Source organism: Nipponia nippon, unplaced genomic scaffold, assembly GCF_047370975.1.
Source record: "Nipponia nippon isolate SJK-2023a ecotype South Korea unplaced genomic scaffold, ASM4737097v1 scaffold_16, whole genome shotgun sequence".
Taxonomy (NCBI): Eukaryota; Metazoa; Chordata; class Aves; order Pelecaniformes; family Threskiornithidae; genus Nipponia; species Nipponia nippon.
In genome coordinates this window covers 6,982,196-7,000,160 of record NW_028262332.1, presented here as the reverse complement: position 1 = coordinate 7,000,160, position 17,965 = coordinate 6,982,196, and the positions used below count along the sequence as shown (strand labels likewise).

At 41.7% G+C, this 17,965-nt stretch overlaps 1 protein-coding gene across 2 annotated transcripts in view; it reads right to left on the bottom strand.

The window, feature by feature from the left end:
- GPR107 (G protein-coupled receptor 107) overlaps positions 1-17,965 on the bottom strand; it is a 40,156-nt gene that overhangs the window by 7,492 nt on the left and 14,699 nt on the right. The window contains exons 12-18 of one of the 2 annotated variants that reach the window (XM_087752509.1): positions 17,748-17,865; positions 16,610-16,740; positions 14,690-14,733; positions 7,630-7,704; positions 6,276-6,325; positions 5,443-5,526; positions 4,517-4,641 (exon numbers count right to left, since the gene is read on the bottom strand). In XM_087752509.1, the coding sequence (XP_087608635.1) occupies positions 4,517-4,641; positions 5,443-5,526; positions 6,276-6,325; positions 7,630-7,704; positions 14,690-14,733; positions 16,610-16,740; positions 17,748-17,865 (627 nt within the window). The remainder of the gene's footprint in view (positions 1-4,516; positions 4,642-5,442; positions 5,527-6,275; positions 6,326-7,629; positions 7,705-14,689; positions 14,734-16,609; positions 16,741-17,747; positions 17,866-17,965) is intronic. The other variant, XM_087752510.1, reaches the window with a different exon arrangement.

The following is a 17,965-nucleotide window of genomic DNA, read 5'->3' as shown; positions in this document are numbered from 1 at the left end:
AAATATGGGACAATGCAGCAAGACAACTACAAAGTTTACTCTTCAGAAATAATAAGCTTTTTAATTACAGAATAAGGGGCTAAGTACCAATTCTTCAGGGAGGAGCTGAAGATTACAATGGACTACAAACCAAACACAAGCCACTAACACAGCAATGCACAGCAGACATACTAGGATATATAAGTAAGTTTTTTGCACATGCATGACACCAGGTAGTCCTAACACTTGACTCACAGCTGGCCCACAGTCTAGATTTTTAGCTCTGCATTTTAATACAATTACAAACCCATTACACACCAAGATGATGACAAAATGATCAGAGGTTGTGGCTAAGAGGGAATGATGCACTTTCATGGAGGGAAAGGACAGACAGCTACATACTGAAATTGCAGCCAGCTCAAGTCCTGTCATTTGTTACCAGAGGCCATTTACTGTCCCCACCCTGCAACGACAGCAAAGAACAGGGAGAGATTTTGGGGTGGATTCCTCAACAGCAGAAGTTAAAGACCATCTGATGAGCACTGTTCTCATCTCATGAGAAATGTATGCCGTAGCTCTTGAGTCCTTATTTTCTCAGATTGTTTGCGTACAATGGGCAATTCCTCTCACTCAAAATCAGTTCAGCCAACACGTTTCAGTGCCCGGTAAAATAAGGGTATCAGCACTAAGACCAAGCACAGTGCAATTCTCATTCTAGTCCTCTGAGCAGTCTCAAGACTTCAGTTCTGACCTGCAATACTGCAAGTAAATGTTCCTCACCCGCAGTTTGAGAACTGCATGTCTATCCCAGAAACTAGCAGTAGCTAAAAAGCAACAGATCCTTCTAACTAAACCATCTCTCTCCAGAGAGAATTTTTGTGGCTGTCAGAGAGATACCTGTCACAAACGAGGCACAAAAGGAGTTCCCTGAACACTCCATTGCACAGTGGTACACGCTGCAGATACTTCATAGTTCCCCCCCACGTTGTATCCAAGGTATCAAGAGATAGCTAAACATTCAGAAGCATTTTCAGCCCTCCGCAGTGGTGGATCTCAGCTGTCTTTTCTCCTGTTTTTTGTTCCCAAAAAGAAACACTGTGATACTGGCAGGAGCCAGCCTTTACAAGCTATTGCAAACTGGAGTGAAAACTGATCAGCCATTGAGCAAAAAAGCTGATCTCTGCATGGGAAAGATGCATTAGGTGAAGAAAATCACTTCTAACGGAGAGCATCATGAATCAGTCTGCCATGAAGCACAAGCTGAGAGAAAGCAGAGAAAAGCAACCAACCAGGACTTCAAGTCTCAGCACAGAATAGGTTGTCTCATGATACAGTGAGAAACTCCAGATCCCAAGGCATAAGCAAAGGTAGGTCAGTGTTACCACAACAGTTCACTATGTTGAGGCTGTGCTGGGTGTTAAGAACAAACAAAGTTAAGTCTCCACACACTCAGTAAGATGGATTTACTGAATTAATAACAAAACCATTAATGGCTTTTCCTCCAATTCCTCCTCCAGTGGAAATATCTTACCCCCACATGCATGTATGAACATCATTCTCAACCAAGATCTGTAGAAGAGCACTTCAGTACCTCACATTTAAAGCAAACTTACTGAGCTAATGAAATAACTTACTGCAAGAGTAAAAAAAACTAAAACTGCTTCCTTTCCCCTTCCCCACCCCACCTCATCTACTGTACTGTTTATATTTTTGTGTTCATGCCCCAGAAATGGCATTAGGACTGGAAGCCTGACAACTCTTTCTGCCAAGTGTGGCTGCACCTTTTCAAACAGAGTACTTAAATCTAACAAACTGTCAGCGACAAGCCCACATACCGACAGCATGGGCTCAAGAGGCTGCCCAGCCCAGAATACACAGAAAGCCACTTTGTTGATGATAAATGGCTATTGACCCTACTTGAAAAAGAACAGGCTGGTCCTTAGTTCAGGTTTAGTCATACTCTCCTCTCCACCAGGACAACTTCTATTGAGTCTGGTATAACTGAAGAGCAAGTCCTATCCCAAGACAGAGGCGCGTTAGTGGAAGAGACTTATTGCAAGTTACCTTTGCTGTTCTTGATTTATATTTTATTTGAGAGTTACGAGAATTTACAGAGGGAGGATTTGTGCCTTACGTTGCTTCTGTCACAGACACCTAGCCTTTGGATTTTTCTTGAAACTTCACAGATTTCCACACTGTCCTTAACAATATTTACATTTACTGCCAGACTGAGCTTTGTATAGTTCGCACTGCATTAAAGCAGGCATAAGCTAGAGAGCTGCACTTAAAATGTCCTATTTTTTGCTGGAAGGCAGGCAAGCCTGGAAAACAGGCTTGGTGATCTCACAGCTCTCCCCTCCATTGGCTCATGGAAATGTTGAGTCTAAAGAAACTGAACGCTTCTGCAGCAAATATTTTAAAGAGCCTGATTTTAACAAAAACCCTCCGGGAGAGGAAAACAACCATAAAACCTGACAATAAGACATGGCAGAACACCATGAAGTTTGAAGTTTGCAGGCTTTTAACTTCTGCCATAGCCTCTGAAGACAAGTGGGTATTTATCACATGAAAGACAAAACACACTCATACAATAGTTGGTCAGGATGCTGTCAGGCACTCACTCACTCGGTCAAATAAGCCTTGGTATTTTTTCCCCCACAGAAACAACATTTAATATTTATAAAAGCAAAAATAGGACCAGCAAGACCAAGTCAACAAGAAATTTAATACACTTCCATTGCAGTGCTTCACCTGTCACAGAATGTGTATGCAGCATGCTTTTCAAATATGTGCAAACTTCACCTCCCTGATGCAGCTGGGGAAGGAAGAACAAGACTCTCGGAGATTACACCCTGCCAAGTGCCCAAATGGGGTAAAACTGGTGAATCAGATGAGAAAAATTCAAGCAAGGCTAAGGGGAACAAAGCCACAAGGCACAACAATGGAGACTCCCAAGGCAAAGAGCAAAATGCCTTACTAGGAAAAGGCTCCCAAGGAATTCTGATCCTCGAGTTTCTAGTAATGTCTATTCCAGTATGGCAAGATGTAAATCACTTAATTAGTTCATTAAACTTTTTCCAGCTTATTCCTGGCAGGTTCTCTTAAATTTAGCAGCTTCTCCAATTTACTGAAATTACTACATGCGAAAGGTGCCATATTATTAGTCCTAAAAAAACCCAAGTAAAAACTCATTAAGCATGTCATGCAAACTTAAAATTCACTCTAACAGGCAATCTTGTAGGAAAAAAAGCTCTTTTCTGTACAATCACAAATCCTGCCACATCTTCCTTTTCAGACAGTGCCTTCCTAACATGGATGTTTATTTACCAGCTCCCAAACTGAAACCAGCTTCTTACATAAACCATTTAAACACTTTTAAAGCAACAGTGATTTTAGGGCCACTACCTACTAGTTGGATTCCGCTTGCAACAATGACAGATTTTATGGATCCAAAGCAAAAATAACTAAGCATTTGAAGAGATCTTTGTTTCTAGAGACATTTCTGAGAAGTTACACTCCTTGTATGACATTTCAGGCTGGATTCTGCCTCAAACCTCCTTGTAGCAATTTCCCAATAAGCTCCATTTCTTTCTGAGCTAACTACGAGAGCAAACACATTCTGACTTTTTTTGCCCCCGCAGTAAAAGTTGGAGTGTTGATTTGTTTCACCCAAGATCAGGTAAAGGAGATCTGCCGAATTAGAAATAAATTCTTAGGAACAGGCTTGTGGGCCTGTACATGAATTGCAATTATGCAGAAGTGCATAACTACTAAAGAGATTAGGTTAGCTCGGCTCCTATCAAGCAACAGAGTCTGTGGCAATTATAGCTGTATTCAACACTTCTAGCATGCTGAATTTCTTAGGGCAGTTTCTATTACAGATTCAGAAATGCCACTCATTTTTTAAGTCCTCAGAACAGCACTGCAAAGAAAATGACAGGGACTTAGGCTGAGCCCCACTTTATAATTTCTCCAGACTATCTCAGGTCCTACTGCATTTGTGGTGCCTCATGGTTTAGCATGAAGGAACAGAACAGTGAAGAGCATTGGTAAAAAGCCATCTCCTCAGCTCAGTGTTACTTTCTGCAAAGCTACAGGCTGAACTTCAAGGTAGGAGTGACCTTACACCATGTTCATTTATCTTCTGTAGATTGGTAGTTTGCCATTGCTTGGTTGGTTTGGTTTTTTTAACCATGAAGCATTAATGACAATCTGTAAGGCTCATTTGTGTTCAGCAACACAGATTAAACACAAGTTTTTTCACTTGATATTTTCATGGGTATGTTTTTGCCCCACAAAAAGCTTTACCAGCTTATTCCACACTACTGTAATATCCAGCTCAGAGGCTCCTATGCATATCACAAATTTCTTTGTTAGTTTAACACACACCAAATAGACACCTCATCTTTAAATGTGTGGGCAGATCTTAAATCTTTTTCAAAGAAGGATTTAGAGACATTAAAGTAAACCGCTTTTAAACATTACTTTTCTCAAATCAAGCAAAGATGTAAAAAAAGGCAGGGGAAGGGGTTCTTACACAGCTTCCATCTCCAAGTCATCCTCATCATCTTGAGAAAGCTGTAGATAAGGGTTGTCTGATGCTGGACGGAACTTGTACCCAGTGAGGACAAAGAAGACAAGTGTGGCCATTTCATCCAGCAGCTGCAAGTAAAAACACAAGATTGAAGTTCAGTCCTATAATCCTTCATGGTCATGAAACATTTCTTCTCATTCATAAGATTTGAGATTTAATGGCCAAGAAGCCTGTGCCGTAGCAGAAATAACAAAGCAATTCCTGTCCTGTTATCATTAATCTCAGGCTAAAGGCTGTCAAGCCCTTTGTTCTTTCAGCTTTCCCTGTCACTTTAAATTCAGTTACAGTTCCAGCCATCACTCCAGTGCTTTTAAGTAACTACGGCAAGACTTGGCTTTTAAATGGGGGGGGATGATCATCCCTACGTTGTTTGGAATTTTCAACAGTTAATGTATTCTAAAGACTCCCCGCACAGTTACTTGGACTATATGTTAAGAAACCAAGTATTTAAAAGTCACTAGGCAAATAAAGCCTGTAGATAGAAGAGTGAAAGCCTATTTCGCTGGCTCCCTGGGGCCTCAATTACACAGGGCAAACCTGACTATTTTTTCTCCTTTGTATGTTCTTGATTAATTTCCTTCAGACATTTTTAAATTGAAAGACTAAAAATCAATAATGCAATTACTTTCAGACATGTCATGTATAATCCAGCAGCCTTGCTGGACAAACATAAAACTAAAAATATATTCCTGCCACCTTAGGCACATCAGTGATAAAAACCAGGAGGAGAAAGGGTGCAGCACTGTGCTCTGAGATGTTCTACTACAACATGAGGAACAATTTATGGAATTTTTTTTGTGTGGTTATATTTAAAGAATAATAAGAAAAAAAATAAAGGAATGGATGTATTTTCCTTTGCTAGCAAATACCTGGTACAGCCATTTCCACTGGAATGGAACAGCAATCTTTATGAGAATTGCAATGATCCGTGTGAAGTAAATGTAACACACAATCTGGGAAGGAAAAGGAGAAAACATGATGAGAACAATAGCACCATCCTTATAGAACCTCTTTTTCCAGAGAAAGAGCTCAAGCAATTCCCAGGCAACTCATTATGTCAGATTAGCCCTATTATGCTCCTTGATAAACAGGGAAGATACAGGCTGAGGGCCGTACTGCTTGGTGAATGTCCAAATGACTCAAAGTATTGCTAACATATTTAAGTTACAGCAGGAAAATGCTTTAAGCATTAGGATTTTGTAGAACTTGAAAAATCGGGATTGCAATTATTACTCTTACCACTTTTAAGAGTCTGAAATGAGGCTGCTGGAAATCATTAAGAAGCCTATGCTCTCTTGGGAGGTATGCTCATGGCTCCCACTGACTTAATCAGAAGCTGCACACATGCATCTCAAGGCACCATTTGGTCCCAAGTTTAATTTTTAGGAAGTTTACAGTATGTTATTCAAGCCCATCAATTCAACTGGCAGCTCAAGCTGTCTCCAGAGGAAATTAGTAAGCGTTACAAATAGCTGTAACCAATTTAAAGATAGAGAGAAGGATGCAACCGCTAGGAAAAGAAGGGAAGTTGCTTTGAGCACTGTAACCCAGTTGACCAAGATGCCAAAGCACAGCAGCGCCACAGAACTAGGAACATCTCCACCACATCCACCAGCTATACTAGCTTCCAACAAGTAAGCCATCAAAAGGCTTGAACGGCTTCTAAGTGCTCTGTATGCATGCGTACATGTGTTTTACTTACCATTACATAGTAATGTCTGAAAAGCTTCAGCTTTGCTAGGTTAATGGCAGCTATCAAGAGAACACAAAAGTCCATCAGAAAATTGTTAAAACAAGATGAAGTTTCTTTCGATGTCTGTCTGCAAGGTAGGCAAGTGGTCAAAACTAGGACTTGGGTAATCCCAGACTAGAAGGATTTGTCACACAGCCTGTTGGGCTCTGAGGAGTACCAGCCTGGCTTGTCTACATACCAGACAACTCCTAGGCTGGGGTGAATGCCCTCTTAAAAAGGCAACTCGGTGATATCACCTTTATGCTAAATTTTATATGCACGCACTCTGCAATATAGAACCTTCTTCCTCTAATGCTTATCTGTACATAGCCAACTACATACTGTCACCTCACTCTTGCCAGAAGGACCATGCCACTTGACATTGCCTCCTAGAAAACTGACATCTTTTCTAGAGTTCTAGAGTCCTGACCTGCTCTGTGCCTTCAACTGACCTGAACGACTTTGAGGTAACCTCAGCTCTGGGAACCACTGCAGCTTGGTGAACCGCAGCAGGAGTATTTTGACATCTATACAGTATCCTCTATCATTCGTGGCTCAGTCACAACTTACCAGTGAAATGGGAAGTCATACTAAATAGTTCTTATAGCAAATGCATGTTTCAGTCACAAACCGTGTAAGCCAAGGCCCCAGGGCTAACTTGTGTTTATTGGACAGATTACATCAGCTCTTGAGGAACAGAGCAGATATTCATGTGAAGGAGCAGAGGTCAACAACAGATGGAGCAGCTGTCAACTCTGGTTTGAGAGTCAGGTTTTAGAGGTGCAGCAGGATTACAAATACGGACTCCTGGTGCTTTTGTGACAACACAAGAGGCAAACACTCCAAGATATGTTGACAGCATACAGAAATGCAATTTAGAGACCATGAACATCAGTTGCCAGTTAGAAAATCTGCCACATGCTTACTGGTATTCCCTCCAAGCCCTCCTTATAAAATTTTTTATCAGATGTGAAAGTGCAACACATTGTGCTTAAGTTCACCTGCACTCCCTCACAGAAATCACCAACTGCAAAAAATTAGATTTACAAAAGGCTGCATGTATTTGCACATAAGGCCTCCCAGGTTCACAACAGTGCAAAATACAGTATTACACACCAGGAAGAGGAGGACTAATAGCTACCAAAAAATGCTTCACTTTCTTTGTCAAAAACAATGAAGCTTTTCTTATGGAAAGGTAATGTCAAATGCACCACTCAAACTGTTACAGGTTCCCCCTACATAAGCTACAGTGAAGACAGACAACATTCTCTTATAAACCTACTTTGTGTAATCTAGAGATCAAGAGTCACTTTCCAAAACTTACCTTTAGTGTTCCAGAAGAACCACTGAAAGCTACGGACACCTTGAGACAGACAGAAACCCTCCTCCAGCAGACATACTGTAACAAGAGCACCCGACTAACACAAGGCGTAAACTGACTGACAAGTAGATAAAACTAAGCTAAGGGTAGTTTTGATTTAGTGCTGGCTAGTGGCTTCTACACATTTCCAAACGGTATGTCTACTTTTGACAGAGCACAGGGCATGGCAGAGAGAGAAAGCAGAGACAGGCCTCAAGAGGAAAAAAGCAAACCTTATTTGTGAAGGAACACCAAGTTTGTTTCCATGCAGCTAAAGCTTTATGTGCAACGCTCATCTGAACACCAGTCAGACTGGGTTGGCTTTGGGCAAGACTGTGCTCATGGGGGCAATCTTCTGGCACAGTACGTCAGAGGAACACTAGCTCTCAGTCTGGGGAGGATGCTCCCTTCTGGACTGCAATATGAAAAACTGAACATAGAATAGCAGCCGCTTTGCAATATACAGTTCTGGACTCCAGAAAGCAATGCCCAAGCTCTAAACTTGCATCTGGAGAGTACCAGCAGCGAAGCACAGAGCACTTCACTGGGCAACAGATGGCAAGACTTGGAACTGCTAGAACAAGAATCTAACTAAATCCTTGGTAGCTAAATCAGCCCCGAGACATTGGTTTAGCTACTTCACCCTCATTTCTGTCCCTCACAAAAGCTAGTTTCCCCCATTTAAATAGCAAAAACTTAGGAATTTTCATGGATCTAGTGCTCTACCAGATAACCTAATGTTAAAAGCTTTTCATAATACAGTTGGAGAAAGATTAAAGCCTGCAAATAAGCAGGACAAGAATATTAAATCGTGAAGCAGGGAAGCAATATTGTCCTATTTAAATGAGAGCTACATTAAGTGTGACCACGAAGATCTTGTGATTTACCACATATCGGTTTGTACACAGAAGGATCTATTTTGAACTCAACGCATTCATCTCCAAGAACTGCCACCAACTGGTGCAATGACAGGCCATGAGAATTACGAGGCTTCATAGTTAAAGAAACACCAACTCAACAGCTGTGATTCAAACTGCCATCCATCAATGCTTTACAGTCAACAACCGAGTGAGCTGGGGAGTCATTTCTGTTGGATTCGTGCAGTGCATAGGAGGAAAGGATAGTGAAGCCAAAGATCTGGCTGCCAACTGAAGTATCACCATGCCACCTCTCCCACCTTATGGAGCACAGCTCAAGATCTTGCCTATTCATCATGATAATCAATACCGAAAGTCATAGGTTGGTACATCCAGATATCTAGAATGGCTGAGCATGGGAAAGAAGGGCGAGGGGAGGAAAAACGACAACCACCACCAAGTAGAAAGACTGAAGAGCCACCTCTGGAAGCTGGCTTGCTTATTTATCACAACTAGGTGCTCTCCTCTAGCTGCCTCAACTTCAGGAATACTTCCCTCCGCTATCAGACACTAAAGCCAGTATTAATGCACGTCTACAAAATTCTGCCAGGTTTTTTTTAAACGGCTCAAAGTTACAGCACACACTGTTCTGGAGAAAGTCTAAAATCATCATTGCTTGGCATCAGCAGCTTGTGAATTGCTTTTTCACAGGCTGAATGTGCTCCAAGCAGTAACACTTGAGTCTCGCTATGCTGGACACTAAGACTTTGATTCACCTTAGCCTGGCAGTCCAGACACTGACAGCAACATTTGCAAGGAGAGAGGCTAGGCCAGCAGCTGTCACTTACAACTTGAATCATTTGCAATCCCAACCTGTAAAGCCGTGATAACACGGCAGCAATCACAGCATGCAGTAAAGGCTGGGTAAATTTATGTTTCGAGTATGATAACCATTCTTCAAGGAACAGTACTTAACTGCAGAGAAGGTAGAAAAAAGTAGCAGAGACTTTCTACCAAAGAGTTTACAAATGAATTCATATTTGTATTCCACCTCTTTCATAAAGTAATTAAAAAGATAAAAGCCATCCTCCAAGAAAGGTTTATAACATCTATACCTTGCTTCCCTCAGTTTTCCCTCCCTATCACCATTTACTTAAACAGCTTGTGCCTGCAATAGCCTGATCTGCATCGATCAAAACATAGCACACCACACAATTTTGATAATCAGTCTCTTTTTCCAATTGCCCCCTTGCTAATTTCAAATGCTGAGACAGCCTATAAGATGGGGAAAAAGAAAGTCAGACCATCCACTACAGCTTTGCACACCATCAGACAATAGCTTTTTGATGAATAAATCTGACCTTTTTAGAATATGTAATAACAATAAGAGGACTGCAGCCCAGGGCGTAACAAGCTCAAGTCCAGATAATATAGTATGCAAGGGCAAACCATAATGCATTTTGAGTGAACACGCTAAAGTACAGCTAAAAATATTTCTACAATCTTTGTGCGCTATACTAACTCCGGTGCATTTGAGATGCAATCTGCACCATTTCCAAATAGTAAATGAACTTTTTATTCCCCCACCTCGCCCCCAAGAATGAAGGCACACATGTAGATCCAGACCTCAAAAAGCAACTCCAGGAGTAACTCTGAGAAGTACGGCCCTGTAATCTCTACAGCACTCTGCTTAAAAGCATTCTTATACCAGAAAGAAGAGGTCAAGCAAACAGATACAGCAACTCTGTGTTATGCATGAGAAGCTGCACAGACTAGTTAATCTTGAACATTCTAAAACACATTAGCCATTTGGCACAACACTTCCCCACCAGGGTCAGAAGAATGTCCAAAGTACAGGATAAGCAATGTATCTCCAACACGTAATTGCTACATCAACCCCAGATAGTTAGCTAGGGCAGCTGGAAGTAGTACAGTGGAACATAATAGGCCTATTTAATTTCTCAACATTTCCTAACTCTCCAGCGCTATCCATTGAGGTCTTGACACTTAAATCACCACGCTTTATCTCAAGGTTTGAGATGCCCATGTACTGCCTAGAGCATGTTTGCCCCTGCGCTACCCCCTCCTCCTCGCCGGAGAGCTGCGGAGGTGTTTTAGCATGGGTCTCCGCAGAGCCATCGCCTCCAGCGTCTGCTGAGCTCAGCTAAGCAGAGGGTGTTCTGCACCACACAGGACCAGGCTCTTTGTTCACGGCATTTCCATGGTACAGAAGCAGGAAGACACTCAATACAGCAAATGTTTTTTCCTGACATGGGGGCAAGCACGAAAGCTTTAACCATCATTTGCCCACTGCACAGCACACAGGGAATGCTGCCTGGGAGCTCAATGCATTCCGCCTAATTCTCCTAATTCTGCTGCCAGCTATGACATGCTGCAGTGCTTCAGGAAAAAAGCTAATGTTCGTGATCAGACTGCACCAAGTTTCACATCTCACATCACACACACAGAAGTACAAGCAGAACAAAAACTGCAGTGGTGTTTCCAGCCCTCCATTCCTCCCTCAAATAACAGATGATGTGATACACAAGAGTGGGTTATGAGACTTGAGAGGTCCAGTGACCAAGAACTTTGAGTTTCAGACAAACATAAGCAAGTTTACTACAACATACTCCCTCTCTCCCTTTTCTCACAATGCCTGTAAAAAAGGTAGTGGTAGTTGAGCAGCTTTCCAGCCCAAACAATCCCAGCTCAGTTTGCAAGGCTGATTTCCTTAAATCTGCAAGACATTTGTAATGCAGATCTAGAAATGGACAGAGAGCCCGCTCCCATCTGAAAGAACAGTGACAGACCAAAGAGCTGCAGCTAGGCACTTGCTTAAGTCTGAAGGTGGCTATTTTAAAAGGGGAAGAAAAAAGCTTCTAAAAATGGGATGTTTACACCCACTGCTGTGCAAGATAAGAAGCCTGTGTAGGTCAGATATTTTGCTTTAGAGTTAAAGATCACCTTCAAGGAAAAAAAGCAAACAAGCAGGCAGCTCAAACTCAGCTCTATCACTGTGCCTTGCCTACTCTTCACTAGCAATCCACAGCACCTGTGCATATAAGGTCTCCCTGGATAAATACGGCTTTAGACCCATTCCTCTAGCTTTCCCACTTTAGAAAATAATCTTTAAAAAAAAAAATCAAGTTTAAATGACCATTAGCTAGTGACTCCAAATCATTGTTGCTTCTAACAAGCCTTTTTAATAATTGTACATTGCTAATACAAAGGCCTATAGCAAGCACAGCTGTAACAGGCTAAAAGACTAGTAGTCCGACCAGCCTTCTGCTTCATTTCTAGTCTAGTCACGCTGCAGTCACGGCTGCACTTGACCCAAGGGAGTGCTATCTAATAAACAGGTTGTGAAGTAGCTGGAAGAGGACAAGACAGACAGACAGTCAGGAAACACCACCAGGATACTGAGCCGTGAAGTCCTAGAGTTGTTAGTTCTAATAGATGTAAGGAAGCAAAAATAATTTACCTTAGGTCTTTCTCACCAGCAGACTCAGCACCAGGGAAAAAAAGTTATTGAATTTATAGTCTATAATTCCCCAAGATACCCTATAAGTTAATGAAGTCTGTGTGAGAGAACAGGGAAAGCAGCCGTTGAGGTAATACTAGACAATAAATCCTAGCAAGCAATAGGCAGCCCAGCCAACACCGGCTGCACAAGATTCAGTCAGCTCTAACCACAGGACAGGCAGTGCTGCAGGTAAACTGCGTATGAAAGGATCCAGTAGTTTTCACCACTTTAGGAGAAAACTATCTTCATCTGTGGAAAAAAAAATGCTGGTGATTTTAGAATTATCACTAGTCCTGTTTTTCTTGTGAGAAGCTAAGACACTGTGCAACACCTCTGCAGAACAGGGCCTCCAAGGGAAGCCTACAGAGTTAAGAGCATGTGGTTCTAGTCAAGACTATTCATTTATAAGCCTAACAAATTATTTTACCATATTATAGGGCAACCATATCACTTCTGGTTTTCTCAGCCAGGCACACTAGCAGCATGACATCATTAGGTTACATTCTGCTTCTGGCATCATGTTGCCATTCACTTGCTCCCCACGAGCTCCTATCAACAGCCTCTAAATACTCTAAGCACATTATTTCACAAGTGAGTCCCAGCACTGTGGCTGTCCTGGCCACAATCTAGTGCCTATGTTTTCCCCGAAAATTCTTCCTTAGCTTCTTTTTTATTAGTGTAGTATAACACAGCTGCCAAGTCCCTCTCAACACACAATTATTGAACTTGCAGGATCTGCACAACAAAGCATGGTAATGGCAGTAGGTGATCCACAAGCAACCTTCATGATAAAGAGCACCATTACCCGTTGAGAACAACACAAAACAGAGGACTAAGAACAGTCCTTAGGGGCTATTGTGCATATCACTGACTAGCTATAAGGACACAACCAGTTCTTCTCAGATCATCATTTTCTTCTACCTCCATTATACACTACAACACATCCTTCAGAACTACTTGGTTTTACTTAGATCCAGATTCCCCCCATTACGACGAAAAGTGGACACGTCCAGAGTCTATGCTGAACACCCTTGATGTTGGCCACCTTACTTTTCTCCTTCATTCAGTATGTTTTGAAGTTAAGCAAACTCCATAGCACCATCTTGTGATAAAAGGCATCAAGTGCAAAGCAGGCACGGGGTGATCACCTGGGGCCACACAGATCTGGAGGGTTTGTGGCTCAGTTTGAGTGCTCAGTGTCGGAACAGCCACAGACTCCATTGCCACCCAGCAGTTCTGCCTCAGTTACAGGAAAGCTGATCTCTATTTGTAGTCACACACGGTGGCTTCAGCTAAGAACCAGGACTTACATATGTGAAGTTCTCAGTTCAGAAGAAAGGGATTGCTTTAGGGAATGTCTAAATTTAAGCAGACTTTGTAACAGTAAGAGCATAAATACTCCAGAACACATGCTCAGTGGACAAGATAAAACAAATTCAGTCAATGTCACTGAATCCATGTGAACACACCGATGAGAAAGCTACCAATAACATTCATGTTACTTTATCAACACAAACCTCTTTTACATTGGTTTCTATTAGAAATTAATATTTTCCCCCCTTTAGGTTTGGGGTGGGTGGTTTGTTGTTTTTTTTTTTTTTTAACAACTTTGAATCTCAAAAAAAAAATGCTGGGCTCACCTTCATTATTGTTTCATTTTAACAAATGGCAAGAAAAGACCTAATCTGTGGTCTGCACAGAGCTGAGTTCAGTGCCCAGCCTAAACTTCACCTACTGGACCACAGAGACAATCTGCACTGAAATGCAAGCGGCTCAGTGGAAACCGGGAAATGACTGGAAGAAGTATTCAGACCTAGGAGGCTAGCTCCTGAAAGGCGAGACAAGAGTTAACGGATAAGACCAGGTTGAAAGGATGTTGCCAAAGGACCTTCTACAAATAAAGCTTTCAAGAAAAGCCATCAAATGACAGAACGTTGAAATGGCTGCCTGCTTCCAAGGAAGCCAGTGCTGTGCTCCATGGCTTGCATCTGCAGCCAACTGAGGAACTAATTCAGAAGAAGTGAACAGATAAGACAGGAAAAGCACACACTTACAGAAGCCATATTTGGGTTAGCTTTCTATCCATCATCTCATTTTCACTGCTACAATAAACATACTCAACTTTACACAAGCAGTCCTTTAAGCTGCTGTACAAACATGGACAAGAACTGCGTTACATTGAATGCCAATTTATGTTTTGTTTCATAATGAGGTTTGTTTCCCTGTATTCTGGCAGGAACAGATTTCTGCAGAAACTGAAGTAAGGGTGTCTATTTTGTCTAATAGTCAGCAATTCTGGAATTCATTTCTAGTTCTGCTTCTGAACACTCGAGTCTGAGAAAGGAAGGCAAATCTATCAAGATGATTTGCTCTAGATGTCGTGTCTAGCTCAAGCACCGAGAGCTGTGCAAGTACCAGAGAGTGAGTTCCACATATGAGTTCCAATAGTCAAAGCAATACATGAAAAAGGTCATTTTCCAGAAGTTATTCCCACTAGCCCACTGAGGAAAAGCAGCAGTGTGACAATAACATAGTGTAGATTTGTAGTGTTACTTTACATATTTTAAATCAGCATCATGTGTTTGAAAACCTAGCACTATCTTATGGCACGTAGCATAAAACAAAAAAATTACAGATTACTTGCCTTTCCCATCTGTTGCTGAAGCTTCCTGTAAATGTCTTATTGACCTGAAAAATAAAAAAGGAGTAGATTAGCTATAATTTTTGCACTCCCTTTTCACTGCAGCCCTCTAGAACACTGACAAGTTTTGATAGCTCTTTATGGCTGGGGTATACTCGTAATTAACTGTGCTTAGCGTGCTTGGCATACAGTTCACCCCCAGCTCAGGCAGTTAGTTCAAGTATCTGCATCTCCTTGCGATTAAGAAAGCCGATTGCCAAAGCCTACTTCAGCCTACAGAAAGCTTTGTGGGAGGGAGGGAGCAGAGTGAGAAACTGGGGCATTTTCCAGCATAATGCTTTCCACTTGTACAATTAAGCTGAGCTACTACTCAGAGTACTGCCAAGCATTTGGCATCTTACTGCTCTTTTAAGCTCTTTTCATTTAAATAGTTGATTACAGCTTACATGTCTACATAGGCAACTTATGTAACAGAAGCTACCCTGCAGGAATGTAAATTCAAGGGCCAAGTCTTAGTCACCTTGCTCCCATGAATCATCCCACCAGCTGCAGTGACACTATCCAGATGAAAAAGGGGCAGGATTTTGTGTCTTGGGCTTCACTGCCAGTTTATGTTGGTACCATGACAATCCAGGAACACTGGCTGCACACTATAGACAGTTACACGATAGCTCACCCAAATGCATTTGCTCTTCAGATACAATTCCTTTATGGAAAGCAAGTTTTGTACCAGCATATCACTAAGCAGGACATATGGATTCTAGCATTAGGTAGTAAAGAGCTGCAACTGTAAAAGTCACCTTTATCACAGGAAATCAGTCTCTCTACAATTAAAGTTAATATTCTTGCAGGTTTATTTACCATACCCAAACGCTCTCAACCTCAGAAGAGCTGCAGCATTTTGACTGGAGTGGAGGAAGGGAAGAGTGGGCAGTGCAAGTTTCTTGGAAGACGTTTCCCAGCCTTGGCAGAAGGCCACCAAGACTGTGTAGGGTTTTGCCCTTACACAAAGGACAACTGGGAAAGTAAGGACAGCTGAAAGCCACCCTCACAAGTCAAGCTGAAGCTTACCCCCATCTGCTGAGCAACACGTACGTGTGTCTTTACGAAACAGTTTGCTGAAACACTCAAGAGTTACACACTCTAGAGTGATGACATGTTTATTAGACAGACATTTATATTCATTCTGTGTTTCAGGAAAAAATACTGGAGATACTGGAGAAAAAGAAGAATATTCTGTGTTTACTAACCAAGGAGCCAGAAGCTCCTTCATATCCTCCTTTAAATCCAGCTGTTTATCCAATTAAGACTAAAATGAATTTGAAGATAAATGTTCTGACTAACTGGCAAGAAGCAACAATAGTGTTTATCTGAATTATCTGTGTTTTGGTTGAGTTTTATATAACCAACATTATTCTTTGCCAAGTAGAGTGGAAGGAAGGGCAGGGAAATGCTCCCTGTGGGATTATTTCTTTTAAACAGTCAAGTAAAAATACAGCTACTCTGCTTGAAGGCAGCACAGATCTTAGACAGCACTATTGTTTTAGAATTTAACAGCCTAGTTTCCAACCTCAGTCAGTAAAGCAAAATCCTATTTCTCAACGTAAGAGAGTCAGTACTTCTGAAAAATTCCAAGTTTCAAAAGCACCTATAGTCTGCACTGTGCTGGCCCCACTTAAAATCGCCACCCACCTTACCTTATCCCCACTTTAACATCCCCAAAACAAGTATCTTCTACAACACAAGGCTGAAGTGTTAAGATTGATACAGTTTCAAAAAGTTAACAGAACCCTTGCCTCCACAGGACTGACTTTTTGCGCTTTGGCAGTACCTTTAGCTCTAACTAGCAGTCAATACTCATTAGTTCAGAAACAACTCAAGCCATCGGGGCCCAGAAACCACACAATACATACAGTGACTCACCATACCACTGGAAACAGGATAGCTCCGCAACATAGCAAGTCTACCAGGAAGAGGATTTCTTTCCACAGTCCATATTCAGTTGTCCCCTCTTCTGTTGACTCTATGATAATGTACGCCACATTTGCGAGGACCTACAGGACAAAACATGCTTAATGGTTTCAGAAGCTTTCCGAGGAGATACTGATGTGGGCTGCCAATTCAGCAAAAGCTGTCCCACAGTGGCAGGAAAAGGCCGTTCGCTAACGTCAATAATTCTTCTGCACCTCTATGTCAAGAAAGTCACACGTTCAGCAGCATCTTCACAGGATTCACAGAAATAAAACTGATTGGAACTGATTTCTGCTGACATTCAGGCAGTAGTCCTTTTTGTTATATACTATGCTGAATCTATTGTATCAGTAGAAATAAAAAAGAGCATAATCTATTTATAAAAATACAGAAACAGGACTCCCCATACGCACAGACAGCAAACAGTCTAAATGCATTATTCTCAATTACGCCAATAATTCAAACTGGTCATTGACCACGTTTTGTACTCTGTACCTGAGCTCTGTAAGAGCCTCAAACCACTAATTATACACTTCTGGTTTTGCAGCCGAGTAAGGGATTCCATCTGGAAAGGCAGAAAAGCTGTTCTATCTACAACAAATAGAAGTGCTGCCCTCCTATTTACTTCAGTTCCTGGAGTACGAGACAAGCACTGATCACTTTGAACACACTGGGAAAGTTTCCCTCAGACTCAGTGGACCTACAAGTCTCAGTTTTCCCCTTTTTTTTTTCTTAAGCTCACTCAGCATTGCAGAAGTGACAACTTTCATTTCATTTCTCTGCTGAGTAGTTTAGTACTGTTTTGCAGCCCAAGTTTTGCCCCAGCATGAACATACCTACCTTATAGCTAGTTGTTCACTTGCTGACACTGTTTGATCACCATTATCTCATACTCAATACAGGCATAAAAGTGGGGAAAATTACAGAGGTCATTTCTGGCCCAGAAAATCCCAGCTCAACTGGGATTGTAACCAATAGGCTTATACAAGCAGTAGTTATGCAGTAGTTTGTGAGGGATTCACAGCCTTTTACAGTTTCCACAAGCAGCTCTCCCACAAGACCCTAAGTATTAACACAGCTCAGTCCTCACCTGAAGTGGGATGACAATCATGAAAATTTTTTTGTCTTTATCTGACAGGATGTGTTTAATGAAAGCCCAGCCTGTGCCAATAAGGGCAATAGTGATGAACAGAAGAGCACCCTTCAGTCTGAAAGAGAAACAGATACTGCAGTGAGAGACTTTATTTTATCACACTTCCTCTTCTGCCCAGGTTCTCTCCTACAGTCAGTAAAGCCACAAACCCAAAC